Raw genomic sequence first — 23,775 nt, 5'->3', positions numbered from 1 at the left:
ATATAATTTACAGAAACAGAAGCTCTTTGGGGTCCTCAACAATTTTTAAGAGTGTAAAGAAGTCTTGGGAGCAAAACATTTCAGAACTGCTGCTTCAAGGAGTCCTGGTTCCATTCAGTGGAAAATGGCACGTAGAGATCACAATCTAGGAGCCAGAGATAATCATGGCTGCTAGGCTTGCCATTGTTTTTAGGCCATTTCATTGAGCAGAGCAAAGACAAATGAATATATATTTTTAAAGGTAAAACACATCATGACTACATACTAATTCTTTCAATTCAGATTCAGAACTAGAGGGTTTTTACTCACACAATTTACATTTGTATCTCCTTTCCATCACACCAAAAATCTCAGCTCTTGACAATACTAACATTTTTTTCCTCAGGCTAACAATACTACCACCACTACTATCAACAGTATGATTACTAAAAAGTTTGTTTGTTTTACAGTTCTTTCTATCCTTGAGGTATATTTTTCTATGGATGTACAGTAATCTGATTATTGCCAGGTGGAAACCTCAGGTTCTGCTTGGTGTGACTTGTTTCAAACAATAAAAGAGAGACTGAGGTGGGAGAGTTATTTCTTTGCACAAGGCGAGGAACAGTTGGGGCTGCTGCTGCCAAGACTGCTTGAATACAGCTTGGGGAGATGGGCTTTTACAGAGAGCAGACAAGAGAAGTGTAAATTTACTGTGCATATTGTGGACTGACCTTCTTGCAGGTGTCTAGAGCTTGGGGATGACAATGCATTTTCTCTAGACAAGGGGTCCACTCCCTGGAATAGAGGAAGAGGTCAACTTTCCCTCATTAGCATGTTAAGTCTCTACCCAGAGGTGGGGTGCTTATATGTATTTTGCACTTAAAGTGCTAAAATGGCATTGAAAACCTGCTAAAACTGGTTGAGGCCAGCTATGGTCAGTCTGTGGTTATTTTATCAAGGACAATATCAGAAGAATGTGTATCCTATTCTGCTTAGTGTAGGAGGATAAGCCAGAGCAGGTGTCTCCTTGAAGGGCTGAGCTCTGAGACTGCCTGTTTCATGGTGGTTTAAAATTACTTGGAATGGCATCTGTCTGTGCGCTTATGCCACGAAGCTGATCATTTAGATCCATTTGTTTCATTTTATTTTGACTTTTTTTCTTGGTAAATTTAATTTTTACAATGCTTGGAATATTTACAGGGTTCTAAAATCAAATCTATGAAACAAAGTATATTCAGAGAAGTCTAACTTCTATTATTCCTTTTCTTCCCCTGTAGGCAACCTTAAAAAAATCATTTTCCTTTCTATTACTTTAAAAATTTAAGCAAATGTGTCAGTTTGTCATACTGTGGTGCCTTGCATGTTGTTATAATACTGGAAGCTATGCCACTGGTATTTCAAATACTAGCAGGGTCACCCGTGGTGGACAGGTTTCTGTGGAACTTCCAGACTAAGACTAGGAAGAAAGGCCTGGTGATCTACTTACAAAAATTAGTCAGTGAAAACCTTAAAGGTAACAACAGAACATTGACTCACTTGCTTTGGACCCATCAGGAGGGATCAATTGCTAGAGGACATCACGTTTGGTGAAGTAGAGGGCCAACGACAGTCTCCCTCAGTGAGATGGATTGGCATAAGGGACGCAACAATGAACTTGATCCTGCTGGAGATTGTGAGGATGATACAGGACTGGGCAATGTCCTTTTCTGTTGTCCCATAAGGTCACCATGAGCCAGAGTTGACTCCACAGCAGCTAACAACAACAAAATATGTATATTTAGCTTTACCACCATTGCCACTCCTTTTTGGACAAAAGGCAGCTTATTATATACACTTCTCACCACCTAGCTTTTTAAACTTAAAATATATTCTGGAGATTGCTCCACAGTTGTATGTACAGTCCTTTATAACTTTTTACAGCTGCCTCAGCTTGCGTAGGAGTACCATAATTTATTTAACCAGTTCTCTATTGAGGGATTTTTGGGTAATTTTCAGTGTTTTGCTGTTATAAATAGCGCTGCAACGAACAGACATATACATTCCTTTCCTATATCCACATCTTTGGGATAGTCCTTGAAGTGAGACTGCTGGGTCAAAGGGTGACTGCATCTATGTAATCCTGGTAGAGGTTAAACTACTCTTTTTACTTCCTTCCGTAAAAGTTGCCCAAGGTCACTTTACCAGTTACTGAACTTGGATCTAACTGCCTCCAGAGTCTCTCTAGGTCATGGGAAGAGGAACGCCACAGTGGGAGAGGCAAGCGAAGAATCTTGCACTCGGACATCACATTCATCGGAACATATATTCTCATCCTTCCAGCTGTCAACGTACCAGTTTTTCCTTATCAGAACCTCCAGGCTTCTGACCTCTCGTATCTTCTCTTTATCCATCACTTCTCTCATCCTGCATCTGAAGTGTCCTACCGTCCTCCAGCGCGTGATCTGAGCCCGTAAAGCAGGGTGGAGGCTGTTGCGCATGCACGGCCATGGCTTCCCTCGCACCGGGGTTGGGCGCCGTCGCAGAGGCAGGACGTGTGACGTTATAGCCCCGCGCCACTCCCAGGTGTCCTCGCAAGGTCGCTTTGCCGAGCGCGAGCGCGCGTAAGGGACAAGCCCGTGCGTCGGGGACGGGCCATCCTTGTCCCTTGATACCAGCGGTGACATGTCGGGGTACACGCCAGACGAGAAATTGCGGCTGCAGCAGCTGCGAGAGCTGAGGAGGCGATGGTTGAAGGACCAGGAGCTGAGCCCTCGGGAGCCGGTGCTGCCTCCGCAGAGGGTTTGGCCTGTTCAGGTGTTCTGGAATAAATTTTTGCAGAAGCCGTCCCGCTGGAGGCACGCGGTGAGTGACGGGCCGCCCTCTCCCCTATACACACCTCGCGTTGGGGTCCAGCCTGACCAACGGACGTTGGCTCCTTGCAGCCACATTAGGGGCTGACTTCGCTCTACAGTGAACACGCCGTAGTCCCCCGAGGGAGAATCAGGTTTAACGGAGACTACAGTTTAGCAGGGACTAAAGAGTCTTGGGCTAGAAGTCAGGAATCCCAGGTGTATGTATGGCTTTGGGAGAGTCATTCCCTGGTGCTGTCAAGTGTGATAGGGAGATGAATCTTTGCTTTGGTTTTACAGGACACTGCACATTTGGTTCTCTTTCTACTATAGACGTCTTCACTCACAATGATTGCCAAGGATTCTCTAGAGTTAAAATGTTGTAATTTTAGTATTTGGGGACACTTGTCTAACTTTTAAGGTTGAGGTTATACAGACCAGCACTACACCCAACTACTAGAAGAAACAGTGAGCCCCTAGCTGATGGTACAGTCCTATGCCATTACCATGAAAGACTGTCCTTTTGGTATTTTTAGTGAATTATCTTCAAGGCGGTGTTTCTAAACTACCACTGTACTTCTAACACTTTTTTCTTTAAAAATTACATGCCTGGGCTTTGCAGAAAATCATTTCAGGACTGTCTTTATTTTCAGGGTCTCTGAATATTTTCTTGAGTTCTATTAATTAAATCATACCAGTTATGGATAATGAACACTACACCTCAGAATTACTTTCAGTTATTTGGTAAATTCAGTTACATTGGCTAATAATAATAGTGATATTACAAATAAGTAAAAGTTGGGTGCTTACTATGTGTCTGACACTTGGCTGAGGGTTTTACATGTGTTGCTTCATTTAATCCTTTACACCTATAAGGTAGAAGCTGTTTCTAATCCTCATTTTAAATATGAAAAAACTAAGGCCTACAAAATTCAGTGACTTACCTATGGTCACAGAGCTGGGAATTAAAGGAGCTCGCATTGAAATCCACTTGCATTGCCTTCCTTATTGTGCTACGAAGGCAATTCATCAGATCTTCTTCATCAGTAGGTACTTCAAGTCCTCTTCACTTTCAGCAGAGTATTTATTTAGCATACAGATTGAATAAGTATGGTGAAAGGATACAACCTTGACACACATCTGTCCTTACTTTGAGGACAGATGTGTGTCAAGGTTGTATCCTTTGAACCATGCAGAACCCCTTTGTTCTGTTTGAATGACCGCCTCTTGATCTATGTACAGGTTCCTCAAAAGCACAATTAAGTGTTCTGGAATTCCCATTCTTTGCAATGTTATCCATAATTTGTTAAGATCTACACAGTCAAATGCTTTTGCATGGTCAATAAAACACAGGTAAACATCTTTCTGGTAGTCTCTGCTTTCAGCCAGGGTTCATCTGACATCAGCAATGATATCCCTTGTTCCACGTCCTTTCTGAATCCAGCTTGAATTTCTGGCAGTTCCCTGTTAATGTACTGTTGCAGCCACTTTTTAAATTTATTTTTATTGTGCTTTAAGTGAAAGTTTACAAATCGAGTCAGTTTCTCACATATAAAATTATATACACCTTACTACATACTCCCACTTACTCTCCCCGCAATGAGTCAGCCCGCTCCCTCCTTCCAGTTTCTCCTTTCGTGACCGTTTTGCCAGTTTCTAACCCCCTCTACACTCCCATCTCCCCTCCAGTCAGGAGGTGCCAACATAGTCTCAAGCGTCCACCTGATGCAAGTAGCTCACTCCTCATCAGCATCTCTCTCCAACCCATTGTCCAGTCCAATCCATGTCTGATGAATTGGCTTCGGGAGTGGTTCCTGTCCTGGGCCAACAGAAGGTTTGGGGACCATGACCGCCAGGATCCTTCTAGTCTCAGTCAGACCATTAAGTCTGTTCTTGCTATGAGAATTTGGGGTCTGCGTCCCTCTGTTCTCTTGCTCCCTCAGGGGTTCTCTGTTGTGCTCCCTGTCAGGGCAGTCATCGGTTGTGGCCGGGCACCGTCTAGTTCTTCTGGTCTCAGGATGATGTAAGTCTCTAGTTCATGTGGCCCTTTCTGTCTCTTGGGCTCATAATTACTTTGTGACCTTGGTGTTCTTCATTCTCCTTTGATCCAGGTGGGTTGAGACCAATTGATGCATCTTAGATGGCTGCTTGTTAGCATTTAAGACCCCAGACACCATACTTCAAAGTGGGATGCAGAATGTTTTCTTCATAGAATTTATTTTGCCATTTGACTTAGATGTCCTGTGAAGCCATAGCCCCAAACCCCCACCCTTGCTCCGCTGATCTTTGAAGCATTCAGTTAATTCAGGAAGCTTCTTTGCTTTCGGTCCAGTCCAGTTGTGCTGACCTCGCCTGTATTGTGTGTTGTCCTTCCTTTCACCTGAAGTAGTTCTTACCTACTATCTAATCAGTAAATAATCCTCTCCCATCCTCCCTCCCTCCCCCGTCTCGTAAACACAAAAGAATGTGTTCTTCTCAGTTTAAATTATTTCTCAAGATCTTATAATAGTGGTCTTATACAATATTTGTCCTTTTGCATCTGACTAATTTCACTCAGCATAATGCCTTCCAGGTTCCTCCACGTTACAAAATGTTTCATGGATTCATCATTGGTCTTTATTGATGCGTAGTATTCCATTGTGTGAATATACCATAATTTATCTATCCCTTTGTCTGTTGATGGACATCTTGGTTGCTTCCAGCTTTTTGCTAGGGTAAACTGTGCAGCCACCTTTGAATGATCTTCAGTAAAATTTTACTTTCATGTGATATTAATGATATTTTTTGATAATTTCCGCATTTTGTTGGATCATGTTTTTTTTGAAAAGGTATAAATATGGCTCTCTTCCAGTTGGTTGGCCAGGTAGCTGTCTTCTATATTTCTTGACATAGACAAGTGAGCACTTCCAGCACTGTATCTGTTTGTTGAAACATCTCAGTTGGTATTTCATCAATTCCTGGAGCCTTGTTTTTCGCCCAAGCCTTCAGTGCAGCTTGGACCTCTTCCTCTGTCGGATCCTGATCATATGCTACCTCCTGAAATGGTTGAACATCGACCAAATTTTTTTGGTATAGTGACTCTGTGTATTCCTTCCATCTGCTTTTGATGCTTCCTGCGTCGTTTAATATTTTCCCTGTAGAATCCTTCGGTATTGCATCTTGAGGCTTGAATTTTTTTCTTGAGTTCTTTAAGCTTGAGAAATGCCGAGCATGTTCTTGCCTTTTGGTCTTCTGCACATTTCATTATAATACTATATTTGTCTTCTACAGCTGCCCTTTGAAATCTTCCGGTCAGCTCTTTTACTGCATCATTTCTCCCGTTTGCTTTAGCTACTCAAAGTTCAAGAGCAAGTTTCAGAGACTCTTCTGACGTCCACTTTGGTCTTTTTTTTCTTCCCTGTCTTTTTAATGGCCTCTTGCTTTCTTCATGCATCATTTCCTTCCACAGCTTGTCTGGTCTTCGGTCATTAGTGTTCAACGCATCAAATCTATCCTTGAGATGGTCTCTAAATTCACGTGGGGTATACTCAAGGTCGGACTTTGGCTCTGGTGGACTTGTTCTCATTTTGTTTAGCTTGAGCTTGAGCTTGCATATGAGCAATTGATGGTCTGTTCCTCATTCGGCCCCTAGTCTTGTTCTGACTGATGATATTGAGGTTTTCCATTGTCTCTTTCCACAGGTTTAGTCGATTTAATTCCTGTGTATTCCATCTGGTGAAGTCCATGTGTATAGTCGCTGTTTATGTTGTTGAAAAAGTATTTGCCGTGAGTAAGTTGTTGATCTTGCAAAATCCTATCATGCGACCTCCAGCGTCATTTCTAACATCAAGGCCTTATTTTCCAACTGCTGATCCTTCTTTGTTTCTAGCCTTCGCATTTCCAATCACCAGTAATTATCAATGCATCCTGATTGCATGTTCGATCAATTTCAAACTGCAGAAGTTGGTAAAAATCTTCAATTTCTTCATCTTTGGCCTCAGTGGTTAGTGTGTAAATTTGAATAATAGTTGTATTAACTAGGTATTATCCTATCATTGACAGCATTGTTCCTTAGGATAGAGCTTGAAGCGTTCTTTTTGATGATGAATGCAATGCCATTCCCCTTCCAAGTTGTCATTCCTGGTGTAGTAGACCATATGATTGTCCGGTTCAAGATGGCCGATACCAGTCCATTTCAGCTCACTAATCCCTAGGGTATTTATGTTTACGTGTTCCATTTCAGTTTTTTTTTTTTTTTTTTATAATAACTTTTATTAAGCTTCAAGTGAACGTTTACAAATCCAATCAGTCTGTCACATATAAGTTTACATACATCTCACTCCCTACTCCCACTTACTCTCCCCGTCTTGAGTCAGCCCTTTCAGTCTCTCCTTTCTTGACAATTTTGCCGGCTTCCCTCTCTCTCTATCCTCCCATCCCCCCTCCAGACAAGAGTTGCCAACACAATCTCAAGTGTACACCTGATATAATTAGCTCACTCTTCATCAGCGTCTCTCTCCCACCCCCTGACCAGTCCCTTTCATGTCTGATGAGTTGTCTTCAGGGATGGTTCCTGTCCTGTGTCAACAGAAGGTCTGGAGAGCATGACCGCCGGGATTCCTCCAGTCTCAGTCAGACCATTAAGTTTGGTCTTCTTATGAGAATTTGGGGTCTGCATCCCACTGCTCTCCTGCTCCCTCAGGGGTCCTCTGCTGAGCTCCCTGTCAGGGCAGTCATCGATTGTGGCCGGGCACCAACTAGTTCTTCTGGTCTCAGGATGATGTAGGTCTCTGGTTCATGTGGCCCTTTCTGTCTCTTGGGCTCTTAGTTGTCATGTGGGCTTGGTGTTCTTCATTTTCCTTTGCTCCAGGTGGGTTGAGACCAATTGCTGCATCTTAGATGGCTGCTTGTTAGCATTTAAGACCCCAGACGCCACATTTCAAAGTGGGATGCAGAATGATTTCATAATAGAATTATTTTGCCAATTGACTTAGAAGTCCCCGCAAACCATGTTCCCCAGACCCCCGCGCTTGCTCCGCTGAGCTTTGAAGCATTCATTTTATCCCGGAAACTTCTTTGCTTTTGGTCCAGTCCAATTGAGCTGACCTTCCATGTATTGAGTGTTGTCTTTCCCTTCACCTAAAGCAGTTCTTATCTACTGATTAATCAATAAAAAAACCCTCTCCCACCCTCCCTCCCTCCCCCCCTCGTAACCACAAAAGTATGTGTTCTTCTCAGGTTTACTATTTCTCAAGATCTTATAATAGTGGTCTTATACAGTATTTGTCCTTTTGCCTCTGACTCATTTCGCTCAGCATAATGCCTTCCAGGTTCCTCCATGTTATGAAATGTTTCAGAGATTCGTCACTGTTCTTTATCGATGCGTAGTATTCCATTGTGTGAATATACCACAATTTATTTACCCATTCATCCGTTGATGGACACCTTGGTTGCTTCCAACTTTTTGCTATTGTAAACAGAGCTGCAATAAACATGGGTGTGCATATATCTGTTTGTATGAAGGCTCTTGTATCTCTAGGGTATATTCCGAGGAGTGGGATTTCTGGGTTGTATGGTAGTTCTATTTCTAACTGTTTAAGATAACGCCAGATAGATTTCCAAAGTGGTTGTACCATTTTACATTCCCACCAGCAGTGTATGAGAGTTCCAATCTCTCCGCAGCCTCTCCAACATTTATTATTTTGTGTTTTTTGGATTAATGCCAGCCTTGCTGGTGTGAGATGGAATCTCATCGTAGTTTTAATTTGCATTTCTCTAATGGCTAATGATCGAGAGCATTTTCTCATGTATCTGTTGGCTGCCTGAATATCTTCTTTAGAGAAATGTGTGTTCATATCCTTTGCCCACTTCTTGATTGGGTTGTTTGTCTTTTTGTGGTTGAGTTTTGACAGAATCATGTAGATTTTAGAGATCAGGCGCTGGTCGGAGATGTCATAGCTGAAAATTCTTTCCCAATCTGTAGGTGGTCTTTTTACTCTTTTGGTGAAGTCTTTAGATGAGCATAGGTGTTTGATTTTTAGGAGCTCCCAATTATCGGGTTTCTCTTCATCATTTTTGGTAATGTTTTGTATTCTGTTTATACCTTGTATTAGGGCTCCTAGGGTTGTCCCAATTTTTTCTTCCATGATCTTTATCGTTTTAGTCTTTATGTTTAGGTCTTTGATCCACTTGGAGTTAGTTTTTGTGCATGGTGTGAGGTATGGGTCCTGTTTCATTTTTTTGCAAATGGATATCCAGTTATGCCAGCACCATTTGTTAAAAAGGCTGTCTTTTCCCCAGTTAATTGACACTGGTCCTTTGTCAAATATCAGCTGCTCATACGTGGATGGATCTATGTCTGGGTTCTCAATTCTGTTCCGTTGGTCTATGTGTCTGTTGTTGTACCAATACCAGGCTGTTTTGACTACTGTGGCTGTATAATAGGTTCTGAAGTCAGGTAAGGTGAGGCCTCCCACTTTCTTCTTCTTTTTCAGTAGTGCTTTGCTTATCCGGGGCTTTTTTCCCTTCCATATGAAATTGGTGATTTGTTTCTCTATCCCCTTAAAATATGACATTGGAATTTGGATCGGAAGTGCGTTAAATGTATAGATGGCTTTTGGTAGAATAGACATTTTTACTATGTTAAGTCTTCCTATCCATGAGCAAGGTATGTTTTTCCACTTAAGTATGTCCTTTTGAATTTCTTGTAGTAGAGCTTTGTAGTTTTCTTTGTATAGGTCTTTTACATCCTTGGTAAGATTTATTCCTAAGTATCTTATCTTCTTGGGGGCTACCGTGAATGGTATTGATTTGGTTATTTCCTCTTCGGTGTTCTTTTTGTTGATGTAGAGGAATCCAAGTGATTTTTGTATGTTTATTTTATAACCTGAGACTCTGCCAAACTCTTCTATTAGTTTCAGTAGTTTTCTGGAGGATTCCTTAGGGTTTTCTGTGTATATAATCATGTCATCTGCAAATAGTGATAACTTTACTTCTTCCTTGCCAATCCGGATACCTTTTATTTCTTTGTCTAGCCTGATTGCCCTGGCTAAGACTTCCAACACGATGTTGAATAAGAGCGGTGATAAAGGGCATCCTTGTCTGGTTCCCGTTCTCAAGGGAAATGCTTTCAGGTTCTCTCCATTTAGAGTGATATTGGCTGTTGGCTTTGCATAGATGCCCTTTATTATGTTGAGGAATTTTCCTTCAATTCCTATTTTGGTAAGAGTTTTTATCATAAATGGGTGTTGGACTTTGTCAAATGCCTTTTCTGCATCAATTGATAAGATCATGTGGTTTTTGTCTTTTGTTTTATTTATGTGATGGATTACATTAATGGTTTTTCTGATATTAAACCAGCCTTGCATACCTGGTATAAATCCCACTTGATCAGGGTGAATTATTTTTTTGATGTGTTGTTGGATTCTATTGGCTAGAATTTTGTTGAGGATTTTTGCATCAATGTTCATGAGGGATATAGGTCTATAATTTTCTTTTTTTGTAATGTCTTTACCTGGTTTTGGTATCAGGGAGATGGTGGCTTCATAGAATGAGTTGGGTAGTATTCTGTCATTTTCTATGCTTTGGAATACCTTTAGTAGTAGTGGTGTTAACTCTTCTCTGAAAATTTGGTAGAACTCTGCAGTGAAGCCGTCCGGGCCAGGACTTTTTTTTGTTGGGAGTTTTTTGATTACCGTTTCAATCTCTTTTTTTGTTATGGGTCTATTTAGTTGTTCTGCTTCTGAATGTGTTAGTTTAGGTAGGTAGTGTTTTTCAAGGAATTCATCCATTTCTTCTAGGTTTTCAAATTTGTTAGAGTACAATTTTTCATAATAATCTGAAATGATTCTTTTAATTTCATTTGGTTCTGTTGTGATGTGGTCCTTCTCATTTCTTATTCGGGTTATTTGTTTCCTTTCCTGTATTTCTTTAGTCAGTCTCGCCAATGGTTTATCAATTTTGTTAATTTTTTCAAAGAACCAGCTTTTGGCTTTGTTAATTCTTTCAATTGTTTTTCTGTTCTCTAATTCATTTAGTTCAGCTCTAATTTTTATTATTTGTTTTCTTCTGGTGCCTGATGGATTCTTTTGTTGCTCACTTTCTATTTGTTCAAGTTGTAGGGACAGTTCTCTGATTTTGGCTCTTTCTTCTTTTTGTATGTGTGCATTTATTGATATAAATTGACCTCTGAGCACTGCTTTTGCTGTGTCCCAGAGGTTTTGATAGGAAGTATTTTCATTCTCGTTGCTGTCTATGAATTTCCTTATTCCCTCCTTGATGTCTTCTATAACCCAGTCTTTTTTCAGGAGGGTATTGTTCATTTTCCAAGTATTTGATTTCTTTTCCCTCGTTCTTCTGTTATTGATCTCTAGTTTTATTGCCTTGTGGTCTGAGAAGATGCTTTGTAATATTTCGATGTTTTGGACTCTGCAAAGGTTTGTTTTATGACCTAATATGTGGTCTATTCTAGAGAATGTTCCATGTGCGCTAGAAAAAAAAGTATATTTTGCAGCAGTTGGGTGGAGAGTTCTGTATAAGTCAATGAGGTCAAGTTGGTTGATTGTTGTAATTAGATCTTCCGTGTCTCTGTTGAGCTTCTTACTGGATGTCCTGTCCTTCTCCGAAAGGGGTGTGTTGAAGTCTCCTACTATAATTGTGGAGGTATCTATCTCGCTTTTCAGTTCTGTTAAAATTTGATTTATATATCTTGCAGCCCTGTCATTGGGTGCGTAAATATTTAATATGGTTATGTCTTCCTGATCAATTGTCCCTTTTATCATTATATAGTGTCCTTCTTTATCCTTTGTGGTGGATTTAAGTCTAAAGTCTATTTTGTCAGAAATTAATATTGCTACTCCTCTTCTTTTTTGCTTATTGTTTGCTTGATATACTTTTTTCCATCCTTTGAGTTTTAGTTTGTTTGTGTCTCTAAGTCTAAGGTGTGTCTCTTGTAGGCAGCATATAGATGGATCGTGTTTCTTTATCCAGTCTGTGACTCTCTGTCTCTTTATTGGTGCATTTAGTCCATTTACATTCAGGGTAATTATAGATAAATAAGTTTTTAGTGCTGTCATTTTGATGCCTTTTTATGTGTGTTGTTGACAATTTCATTTTTCCACATACTTTTTTGTGCTGAGGCGTTTTTCTTAGTAAATTGTGAGATCCTCACTTTCATAGTGTTTGACTTTATGTTAGTTGAGTCGTTACGTTTTTCTTGGTTTTTGTCTTGAGTTATAGAGTTGTTATACCTTTTTGTGGTTACCTCATTATATACCCCTATTTTTCTAAGTAAAAACCTAACTTGTATTGTTCTATATCGCCTTGTATCACTCTCCATATGGCAGTTCAATGCCTCCTGTATTTAGTCCCTCTTTTTGATTATTGTGATCTTTTACCTATTGACTTCCATGATTCCCTGTTATGTGTATTTTTTTTTAATTAATCTTAATTTGTTTGTTTTTGTGATTTCCCTATTTGAGTTGATATCAGGACGTTCTGTTTTGTGACCTTGTGTTGTGCTGATATCTGATATTATTGGTTCTCTGACCAAACAATATCCTTTAGTATTTCTTGTAGCTTTGGTTTGGTTTTTGCAAATTCTCTAAACTTGTGTTTGTCTGTAAATATCTTAATTTCGCCTTCATATTTCAGAGAGAGTTTTGCTGGATATATGATCCTTGGTTGGCAGTTCTTCTCCTTCAGTGTTCTGTATATGTCGTCCCATTCCCTTCTTGCCTGCATGGTTTCTGCTGAGTAGTCAGAACATATTCTTATTGATTCTCCCTTGAAGGAAACCTTTCTTTTCTCCCTGGCTGCTTTTAAAATTTTCTGTTTATCTTTGGTTTTGGTGAGTTTGATGATAATATGTCTTGGTGTTTTTCTTTTTGGATCAATCTTAAATGGGGTTCGATGAGCATCTTGGATAGATATCCTTTCGTTTTTCATGATGTCAGGGAAGTTTTCTGTCAGAAGTTCTTCAACTATTTTCTCTGTGTTTTCTGTCCCCCCTCCCTGTTCTGGGACTCCAATCACCCGCAGGTTATCCTTCTTGATAGAGTCCCACATAATTCTTAGGGTTTCTTCATTTTTTTTAATTCTTTTATCTGATTTTTTTTCAGCTATGTTGGTGTTGATTCCCTGGTCCTCCAGATGTCCCAGTCTGCATTCTAATTGCTCGAGTCTGCTCCTCTGACTTCCTAGTGTGTTGTCTAATTCTGTTATTTTATTGTTAATCTTTTGGATTTCTACATGTTGTCTCTCTATGGATTCTTGCAACTTATTAATTTTTCCAGTATGTTCTTGAATAATCTTTTTGAGTTCTTCAACAGTTTTATCAGTGTGTTCCTTGGCTTTTTCTGCAGATATCCTAATTTCATTTGTGATATCATTAAGCATTCTGTAAATTAGTTTTTTATATTCTGTATCTGATAATTCCAAAATTGTATCTTCATTTGGGAAAGATTTTGATTCTTTTGTTTGGGGAGTTGGAGAAGCTGTCACGGTCTGCTTCTTTAAGTGGTTTGATATGGATTGTTGTCTCCGAGCCATCACTGGGAAACTAGTTTTTCCAGAAAATCCGCTGCGTGCAGTCCAAATCCCTGTGGGACGGTTCCCCGGCTCGGGTGCTGCTCTTTCTGCTCCAAGATCAGTCACTGCCTCCCGGGGACTTCTCCTAACGGCTGCGTCCCACGCCGCCCGTGGAACCGGCTAGTCCCCCTCCCGGGGTTAGTTCAGGGGGGTGGAGCAGGTCTCTGTGCTTGTGCCGTACCTGACTGGTATGCTGGCTCCAGGCTCTGGAAACAATCGCTGCTTCCCCGTATTAGTTCGTTCTCCGTCTCTAAATCTGTGTTTGTTGTTCAGGGTTCGTAGATTGTTATGTATGTGATCGATTCACTTGTTTTTCCGTGTCTTTGTTGTAAGAGGGATCCGAGGTAGCGTCTGCCTAGTCCGCCATCTTGGCTCCGCCTCTCCATTTCAGTTTTGATGATTTCCAATTTTCCTGGATTCATACTTCGTACATTTCACGTTCCGATTGTTAATGGATATTTGCAGCTGTTTCTTTTCTTTTGAATCATGCCACATCAGCAAATAAAGGTCCCGAAAGCTTGACTCCATCCAGGTGATTAAGGTCTACTCTGAGAAGCAGCTCTTCCCCAGTTGTATTTTGAGTGCCTTCCAACCTGAGGGGCTCATTTTCTGGCACTATAACAGACAATGTTCTGCTATTCATAAGGTTTTCACTGTCTAATTCTTTCAGAAGTAGACTGCCGGGTTCTTCTTCCTAGTTTGTCTTAGTCTGGAAGCTCAGCTGAAACCTGTCTGCCATGGGTGACCCCGCTGGTATTTGAATACTGGTGGCATAGCTTCCACCATCACAGCAATACGCAAGCCCCACAGTATGACACACACATGCATGGTGGATGCCTTGCTATAGTTTTGCAAAAATGCTACACATTTGCCTTAAGCCTGGACTTTGTAGGTATCGCCTAGCAGGCCTTAGAAAAAAAACTTTAGTAAAAAATATTTAGGTCGGTGAAGCTAGCTACGGACTATAAGGAAATGTGGCATTTAGAGATTTGTAAAAATAATCATGACATTGTTATATCATTAATGCTTTTTTTTCCTGCCACACACATAAAAATGGGATATATGTTTATTTTATGCATTTTTTTTTCTTTTTTTCCCCCAGCTGTTTAAGGTATACCGACACAGCGTTTTTGCTTTTACTTATGTACTTATACCGGCCTGGATTATTCATTATCATGTCAAATATCATGTGAACGTAAGTATGTTTTAAGTACATGTTTTCCAGAATTAATTTTTAATATTGTCCGAAATTATTTCGTACTCGGGTGTGCTGGTGGGGCAGTGGTTAATAGCTCAGCTGCTAACCAAAGGGTCTGCAGTTTGAATCCACCAGCTCCTCCTTGGAAACCCTATGGGGCAGTTTTACTCTGTCCTATATGGTAGCTGTTAGTCAGAATTGACTCAATGGCAATGGTATATGTGGGTATGCCTTGCCCTGCTTTATGTAGTGAAAATGATAAACCACTTATAAATTAGTTTTGAACTACTTCAAATCCTTTTAGCTAAAAGCATAAATGAAAATTAACTATGGTTGTTCAAGATGTTAATATTCATATTAGTTTACAACTTGGAATGCATTTCCCTTAGAAATTGTGTTTAAATGATTGGAATGTAGTTGATCTAATAATAAAGCCCAGACCCAGTGCCATCTTGATCTAATAATAGTCATCTAAACTTGAGGTCCTCATTAGGAGGAAAAAGAATTTCTGCTCCTTTTTTTGAGTATAGATCTGGTATAAGATAAAATTCTGAGTAGACAAAGGTTGTCTTTGTCATTGTCCTATTTCTCTTTTATTCATTCTGTCTGATTTTTCACAAATTTTATTTAGAATCCACGGTTTCCAAAAGCTTGAAATTTTTTCACTGGAAGATCTTGAAAGGCCTGATTGAACTGAGCCAGATGCCGTATTTTTAAAGCTAGGGATAGCACAGTCTGGTGCTGGGTGTTGGATCCCAAGCAGATGGAAGAGGGCACCCATTCTGGAGGGTAGTCTAGAAGGAGAGGCAGTGGTAGCTGCCCAGCATGGAGTTTCAGAACCCAGATAGCTAAGAGGGCATTCTTCTGGCCCAGTGAGTGGTGTAAGATCCCTAGTGGTTGTGAGAGAATGTACCTGTTCAGGGGGCCAGCAGCAGCGGTCGCCTGATATAGGATATCTAATAGACTGCCTTTTGGAGGGTTATCTGGTGGAGGAGGGCATCCGAAGGTAAGGATGGGCTGAGGCACTGATGAAGGTGGCAACCCATAGTAAGATGTCAGAACCGGAATGAGGTGAGGAGGGTGTTCATTCTGGGGTGTGGTGGTGGTGACAAAAGATTGGTTATAAACAGCGAGATTGACCAAATAAGAATATATATTGATAATAATGGGACCAGGATTCTCACTGTTGGACAAAGGAGTTACACATATGGAAAAGTGGAAAGCCCTGTGGTGCTGGAATGGAACTGGGGGTGTTAGTATGAACTCATGGTTTTTCATATATATTAATACCAAACTAAACCAGTTGCTGTAGAGTTGATTTTGACTCATAGCAACCCCAGTGTTTCAGGGAACTGAGCTTCGTAGGATTCTCAGTGGCTGTGATCTTAGGAAGTGGATCACCAGGCCTTTCTTCTAAGGTGCCTCTGGGAGAATTTGAACTGACAACCTTTCAGTTAGTAGCTGAGCATTTAACCATATGTGCTGCCCAGAGACTCCTTAGAGAACGGCAACAGCTACTATTTTAGTTAGACTTCTATGAGGAGGTGATATTTGAGTGGAGACACAAATGAAATGAGGATATGGGCCAAGCAGATATCCAAGGGAAGAGCATTTCAGGTAGAGGAATCATTAAGAACAAAGGCCCTGAGGCTCAACGAGGCTTGACTGATTGGACTGATGGCAAGGAAGCCACTGTGGCTATAATATAGTGAGTGAAGGAGAGTATTAGGAGGTCAGAGAGGTGGCCGAGGGTGAGATCATATAGGGTCTCAGGGATCACAGTAAGGACCTTGGCTTTTTCTCTAAGAATTATAGCACTTTGAGCAGAGGACTGTAAGAGGAGTGATTCATCTTAAAGGGATTGCTCTACTCTGCATGCTGTGTGAAAATAGGCTGAGTGTAGTAAAACAAGGAAACCCTGGTGGTGTAGTGGTTAAGAGCTACAGCTGCTAACCAAAAGGTTGGCAGTTTGAATCCACCAGGAGCTCCTTGGAAACTCTGTGGAGCAGTTCTACTCTTATAAGGTCGCTATGAGTCAGAATCGACTCAGCGGCAACAGGTTGGTTGGTAGTAAGACAAGAATGGAAGCAGGGAGACTAGTAGGTGCTATTGTAGTTGTACAGGTAAAAAAAATGATAAGAGGCTTGGACAAGGGTGGTGTACTAGTGGTGATAAGAAGCAGTTGGATTCAGAATGTAATTTCAAAGTATAGCCAACAGGATCTGTTGAGGAGTCAAGGTTTTTGGTCTTTACAACTGGGGAAATGAAAGTGCCATTTACTGAGATGGGGAGGATGAGGAAGAGCAGTTTATGGGGGAAGTTAAGTGTTGGTCCTGGTAAGTTTGAGATGTCTATTTGATAGACAAATAGAGATGTTGAGTAAACAGCTGGATATATGAGTCTGGGGTTTGGTGAAAGTGTGGGGCTTAAGTTAAAAATTTGGGAAACGATCTTTTTTTTTTCCCAGAAGAAACCCTAAAGCCGTAATTAATACAGCTTTACTTTTATTGCAGGTAAAACCATATGCCTTTGTTGAAGGGAAGCCCAGAATATTCCCAGTAAGTCCTTAAAACTTCTCTGATTTTTCTTTTGTTTATTATTTTTCTCTCTCCATTTCTTCCCCTATATTCCTTTCTTTCATTGTCAATTTAAGTGCCTGTTTAGTGTATTGTTAAAAAAAAAAAAAAAAAAGGAAATAGTATGAGGTAGCATTTACAGTTGAAAATGGGAGATGTACACATTTATTTTATTTTCAACCTGACCATAAAATTTGTTGTTATGACCTTGATAGTCCTAAAGTGAATTAAAGGCACCAGACTTTTTCAACTGGTATGCTATTTCATGTAGGGTGAAGGACTTAGGGAACTATCCTGAGCAGACTCCTGAGTATAGTGACAGCAACTGAATTTTCCCCTCTATCTGTGATTTTAAAATCTATTAATATGTGTCTTAAATTTTGTATCTTGAAAATGTAAGGCATCATACTAATTTACAATGAGTCCTTTCAGCATTAAAAATTACCCAGTAGTCAGTTGGTATTTTTACCGAATGTTTTTGAGGTTGTCTAGCATAGTAAAAAACGTGTTAGGTTCTTATCCTATTTCTAGTCACATAATATAACTACCATCGGTCTCTAAATTCTACAGTTTTCAAAAACAAAGCTCAGTGTTAATTCTTGCTTCAATCAAATAACATAGTTACAATAATCCAATATTTATTGCAATGGAATGCCATTTTATGGGAGAACCACCAAAATTGGCTAATCCTCCCAGTTGGGAACTCAACTTTAGAAAATAATAGAGGATTTCTTCTATATTTCATGATGTATAACTGATTTGTGTCAGGGCTTAGGTAGTCTCAAAATACAAATTTCTCTCGCTGGTTTTACCAACTGGGTAATTTATTTTCTCTTCCATTTGTTTGTTTATTATTTATTTTGCCATCACTGTTCAAAGGAGAAGAAGGAGAGCTTTCTTCGGAAGACCACATCATTGATTCTTTCCTGTTTCTGTACAGTGGATCCCTTTGGGGATCTTCCCTTTGGGGACCTGAAGAATACCCATTTGAACTTATGTTAGTTAGCATAGGATGGGCAGTAACAAACAAACCCCCAAATCTCAGTGGCTTAACAAAGATTTTTTATTGACATCACAGATTGGTGTGGGTCATTTGGCCTTCCTCTATTTTATAGCTATGCTTTCTTCAATTATGAGGCTTCCAAGATCACCAGCATAGGGGAAGAGAAGGCTGGATATCTCAGGGATGATTTTTAAGGTCTAATCTTGGAAGCAGCTTATGTCACTGTCCTCAAATGATATTGACCAGAACTAAGTCTCACGGTCCTAAATATCTTCTGTACTTTTATAAATGTATGTAAGTGTACTTTTTTTCCCCCAGCCTCCCATGCATGGATATTTAGTGAATACTAATAGTTTCTGCCACAAATAGCTCTCTGTTGCCTTCTCTCCACGTATATAACACAGTGTCTCCCCAAAGTCCCATACTGTCACTGCAAGCAGCCAAGATCCGAGATCTCCAGATGATGCACAGTAGTGTCTGTCAGGTTTAGACGTGACTTGTCTTGGTTTGAGGATCAATAAAGATAGCAAATTTTTGGATGATGTGTGGGATCATCCTGAGCTACACCCAGTGCTTAGTGATGGGGTATAAATAGCACAGTAGTCACTGGTTCTTGGCAATCCCGAAATCTTAGTGGTCGAACATTGTAAAGACCCCTGATCTCTATGTGTGGGAAGTTACTTGAGTGGGCATTTATTTTGTTTTCTGGAAGGAACACCTTTGTCCATTGTTTTCTCTGACCTCTGGGTCTGTCTTGGAGGGTCTTTTCTTTTTTTAAATTGTGCTTTAGGTGAAGGCTTACAGAGCAAATTAGTTTCCCATTCAATAGTTTATACACTGATTGTTCTTTGACATTGGTTGTACTCCCCGTCCCCTGTGTGCTCTATATGAATATACGTGCAACACGTACAAATATGTATGTAGAAATATCCACACCCAAATCTACATATGCACTTTGGTGTACTCCCATATGCCCTCCCACACCTATTCAGCATACATATCTACCTATGTATCTGCTCATAGTTATTGCTGTTGTTGCAAAATTGTATATATTATTTACCGTCATTGCCTTTTATTCTTGTGTACTTCTCAGTGTCTTTCTTTGCTGTGCTGACTTCCCACATATTGTGTATTGTTTTTTCCCCTTCATCAAAATTAACTCGTCTACTCTATTTAGTTGGGATTTTCCCTCCCTCTCATCCCTGGAAACCATCAAGAAATGTTTCTTTCTAATCCTGAAAGTATGCCCCCAGACACGCTTTCAGCTCAGTAATGGTGCCACTCCTGAGGTTCATCCTTCAGCCAAAGATTGAACAGGCCCATGGAACAAAACAAGATAAAACAAGCCCTGGGGCAGGGACTGGAAGGTAGGAGGGTACAGGAAAGGTGGTAATAGGGAACTGAGGGTTGAGAAGGGAGAGTGTTGACTTGTTGTGGGGTTGTCAACCAGTGTCATACAACAGTGTGTGTACTATTTGATCAGAAACTACTTTGTTCTGTAAACCTTCATCTAAAGTTCAATTAAAAAAAAGAGTAAAAAGATATATATATTTCTTTCTGTGTGTAAACCTTTTCTTGACTGTTTACAATAGTGGTCTCATATAATATTTGTCCATTTGTGATTGACTTATTTCACTCAGCATGATGTCCTCTAGATTCGGTCACATTGTGAGATGTTTTGCAGGTTTGTCATTATTCTTTACTGTTGTGTAGTATTCCATCGTGTGTACCAGTTTGTTTACTCATTCATCCGTTGGTGGGCATTTAGGTTGTTTCCATCTTTTTGCTATTGTGAACACTGTTGCAAGGAACAAGGTTCTTTTCCATTATCAACCTAGACTAGATCTAAAATGGGCACTAGGAAGCATGCCTTCCTTGGGGGAGTTGCACAGCCTTCAAAGCCTGCCTTCTGCTTATAGAAGGTTGATTGCCAGAGGTCATTTTAAGCTAAAACATTCACAGACTTTTATAGTTTTGTGTATTTGTTTTCTTTAACCATCTAATTCCCTCAAACATTTGGTAAGCGTAGAAAGAAAAATACTTGGTAAGCATCTAATCTGTTTGCTTCTAGCCAGTTCCATATGCTAGTATTTGTTCTTTCTACACATCATTATCATCAAGTTCTCTGATTTCTTTGCTGCTTTACCCTTACAGGTATCTCTGTTAACTTAGTGGCAGCTATGTGGAGGCCATCTGAAACAGACTGCTTCAAAGGCTACATTCCCTTTAATCTGCTCTTTTCCATAGGGCTGAGTCCCTCTGTTTACTGATTTTTTTTTTTTTTTTCTGTTACTCAGGATATTTTTAGTGTTAACTCTTACTGTTTAGGGATTCAGAAGCAGTCAGATTTTTCAGTACTGCAAGGTCTTGAATTTTTGGATTCTCTCCATTTTTATTTCTGCTCTTAAATCAGCCACTTCTTGATTGAGGTCATCTTTCCTAAAGTGCATTGCCAAGGCAGCCAGTAGTAGCCAAACACATACCATAACTTTTTTTAAGCTACTTCTAGAGCAGTCTGCTTCCGTTATTATAGGAGACATTTTGCCAAATACTTTGCCGCTAACTCTTTGTTTCCATTTTTTAGCTCTCAGTGCCATTGCCCTTGCTGCTAGACTGCTAAGCTAGTGCAGTGTAGTTTGATTTTTATTATGGCATCATTTGTACCACATCAAGGTACTAACTTCTGCATTAGGGTAATGCTAGGTGTAGTAGCAACATGTCCCCAAAATGTGTAATGGCTTAAACATAATAAAAGTTTATTTCTTCATTAGGCAACAGTCCTGAACATTTCCAGGTCAGGGAATGGGGAATTGGGGGAGAAATAATTCATTCAGGGATCCAGGCTGACAGAATCAGCTATCTTAAACACAGGGCTTCCAAAGTCTCCAGACTCCAATACACTTCTACTCACATTCCATTGGGTTGAACTCATTCACACTGCTACGCTTAACCTCAATAGGAAGATTAAAACTGCAGAAAAAGAGAAAAATATGGATTTTGGTGAGCAACCTAAAATCTCTTCCATAACCCTCTTTAAAAAAAAAAAACCTTGATGGCTTTTCACTTCCTTTGGGATAAATGTGTTCACATTCCATTTAAGGCTCTCTAGTTTGTTCAGAAAGGAGCCCAGGTAGCGCAGTGGTTAAGCACTTAGCTGCTAACCAAAAGGCTCGTGGTTTGAACCCACCAGCCGCTCCACAGGAGAAAGATGTGGCCGTCTGCTTACGTAAAGATTACAGCCTTGGGAACCGTATGGGGCAGTTCTGCTCTATGCTGTAGGGTCAGTATGAGTCGGAACTGACTCTATGGCAATGGTTTTTTTTTTTTTTAAACTTATTCAAGCCTTTCATTCTACCGTTATCTCTTCCTTTATGTAAATACTTTATTCCAGTAAAAATGGTCCCTTAACTGTTCCCTTCAAACATGCTACATTCCACCATCTTTTTGACACATCCTGTTTTATTTTTATTGTGCTTTAAGTGAAAGTTTACAAACCAAGTCAGTCTCTCATACATACAAAAACTTATATACACCTTGCTATATATTCCTAGTTGCTCACTCTCTGATGAGAGAGCACACCCCTTCCCTTCACTCAGTTTTCGTGTCCATTTGGCCAACTTATGACTCCCTCTATCCTCTCATCTTTTTTTCCAAACAGGAGCTGCCCACATAGTCTCATGTATCTACTTGATCCAAGAAGCTCACTCTTCACCAGTATCATTTTCTATCCCATAGTCCAGTCCAATCCCTGGCTGAGGAGTTGGCTTTGGGAATGGTTCCTGCCTTGGGCTAACAGGTCTGCGGACCATGACCTCTGTAGTCTCAGTCAGACCATTAAGTCTGGTCTTTTTATAAGAATTTGGGGTTTGCATCCCACTGCTCTCCTGCTCCCTCAGGGGTTCTCTGTTCTGTTCCCTGTCAAGGCAGTCATCAGTTGTAGCCGGGCGCCATCTAGTTCTTCTGGTCTTAGGCTGATGTAAATGATTAAAAATCAAAATTCACAATTCTAGAGTTTTTATTGAGTTCTTGAATTTTTATTGAGTTCTCTTTAATTTCAGATGGAATGACTAAGTGTGGTAGAAATTCAAGTATATAGAAAAAATCCCTGTTTCCTTTTGGAAAACTCTTCTCATCCTTCGAAATGCAAATCTCTATCAGTGTGGAGTAAAATGGCCCAGGTTGCTAAAAGCACTTGGTACATCTATGGGTCAAGTGTTTTGTTTCCCTCTCTTTTTTGCCTCTCTCAGCATTATCAAATTTATATGACTAGCTTAGTTTCAACACTTTGTGATTTGTCTTATCTTTTGTACAACTAGAGCATGCTGATATAAAATATTTAGAATCAATTTCATGGTCAGAAGATATACAAGTATAAAAAAAAATAAAAAGTATATTAATAGTTATTATTTGTTGATTGTTCACAATATGCGAAGTACTGAATCAATGCTTTATGAGATAGGGATTGTTATCCCCATTATACAGATGATGACTGAAGCTCAGAGAAGCTAAATAATTTGCCTAAAATTTTACAGCTTGTCCATGAAACGGCCATGATTCTCACCACATGGTTCTGTATCCAAAGCCCACGCCCTTTCTTCCACACACACTGTATCCAGGTTTGAAGACACCTGGACCAGCTGCCCAGCCAATGTCTACATTGTATCTCTAATATCTAAGCCAAGCATTAAACTGGCAATTGCTTAATATCAATTATTGAGAATACATTGATTACGTCCTTATATTGAACCGAAGATGTTTTCCTGCACCTTGTTTTTAGGGATTCTCTTATTTCTTGGGGCTGTTCAAAGTAAGGATTATCTGTTTTTCACTTGGTGAAAACTTTCATGCCCCCTCTGGTTGTTTCTGAATGAAGCTTCCCCTTTAATTTGTACCTTAAGATTTTGAGTACTTGTTCATCTTTAAACAGCTTACACTTTTAAGTCCCTCTTAAGTGTGAATGTCAGAGCTGAACTAGATTTTCCATGTGAGGAATGACCAACACATAGAACAAAGTGGAACTATCACCCCCACAAGATTTTTCTACTAACACATCTTTGTTTTCCTAGGGTGATACAATTCTGGAGACTGGAGAAGTAATTCCACCAATGAAAGACTTTCCTGATCAACATCATTGAAGATTACTTAAACATTTCAAAGATTTATGAGCCCAAGTCCTATAATACCATATTTACTGAGTAATATTTTCTGGAAAAGTAACTTTAATAAAGTAAACTTACAAGTTTACTCCCAGAAATGTGTTGTCATATCTCTACCAAAACATTGTACAGTTTGAGACCCTTTAAATCATTTAAAAATTGTAAAAATTGAACATGCAAAACAAATGATATGAGTGACTGCTCCAGTTGTTCTGGTCATTCCTGAATTGGAAAACAGGATGTAGAAAAGTATTTAGTCACATGATAGAATTTTTCTTATACAGTAACTCTAGTTTGGTCTGAGGGAATGCACCAGAATTAGATACTGCAGTATAACAAATACAAGAAAAAAATCCCGCCCACTTCTGTTTTAAAGAAATCTTTCTGAGCTATTTTAAAGGAAGTATTTTAGAAACTCTAGATTGAAATGCATGGGTTCCATCAATGATCTGATACTCAAAGGCTGTCA

At 39.9% G+C, this 23,775-nt stretch overlaps 1 protein-coding gene and 1 long non-coding RNA gene across 2 annotated transcripts in view; one reads left to right on the top strand and one right to left on the bottom strand.

The window, feature by feature from the left end:
- LOC126083287 (uncharacterized) overlaps positions 1-2,478 on the bottom strand; it is a 133,883-nt gene extending 131,405 nt beyond the window's left edge. The window contains exons 1-2 of the long non-coding RNA XR_007518773.1: positions 2,311-2,478; positions 1,516-1,732 (exon numbers count right to left, since the gene is read on the bottom strand). This is a non-coding gene — a long non-coding RNA (uncharacterized LOC126083287). The remainder of the gene's footprint in view (positions 1-1,515; positions 1,733-2,310) is intronic.
- A 33-nt stretch (positions 2,479-2,511) lies between these two features.
- On the top strand, positions 2,512-23,430 carry NDUFB6 (NADH:ubiquinone oxidoreductase subunit B6). The gene is made up of 4 exons (XM_049896819.1): positions 2,512-2,820; positions 14,476-14,568; positions 17,085-17,129; positions 23,217-23,430. The coding sequence occupies exons 1-4, from the start codon at positions 2,641-2,643 to the stop codon at positions 23,283-23,285; spliced, it is 387 nt and encodes a 128-aa protein (XP_049752776.1). The 5' UTR covers positions 2,512-2,640; the 3' UTR covers positions 23,286-23,430.
- Positions 23,431-23,775: the final 345 nt, after the last annotated feature.

This window comes from Elephas maximus, chromosome 9, assembly GCF_024166365.1.
Source record: "Elephas maximus indicus isolate mEleMax1 chromosome 9, mEleMax1 primary haplotype, whole genome shotgun sequence".
NCBI lineage: Eukaryota > Metazoa > Chordata > Mammalia > Proboscidea > Elephantidae > Elephas > Elephas maximus.
The sequence above is the reverse complement of the archived record's forward strand: the minus strand, read 5'-3'. Positions and strand labels throughout refer to the sequence as shown.

Bases quoted from the DNA above. Each gene is read 5' to 3' on its own strand.
- NDUFB6 (XM_049896819.1), top strand. From the start codon at position 2,641: ATGTCGGGGTACACGCCAGACGAGAAATTGCGGCTGCAGCAGCTGCGA. The intron at 2,821-14,475 runs GTGAGTGACGGG...TTTTTCCCCCAG, and splicing joins CGTCCCGCTGGAGGCACGCG to CTGTTTAAGGTATACCGACA. The intron at 14,569-17,084 runs GTAAGTATGTTT...CTTTTATTGCAG, and splicing joins ATGTCAAATATCATGTGAAC to GTAAAACCATATGCCTTTGT.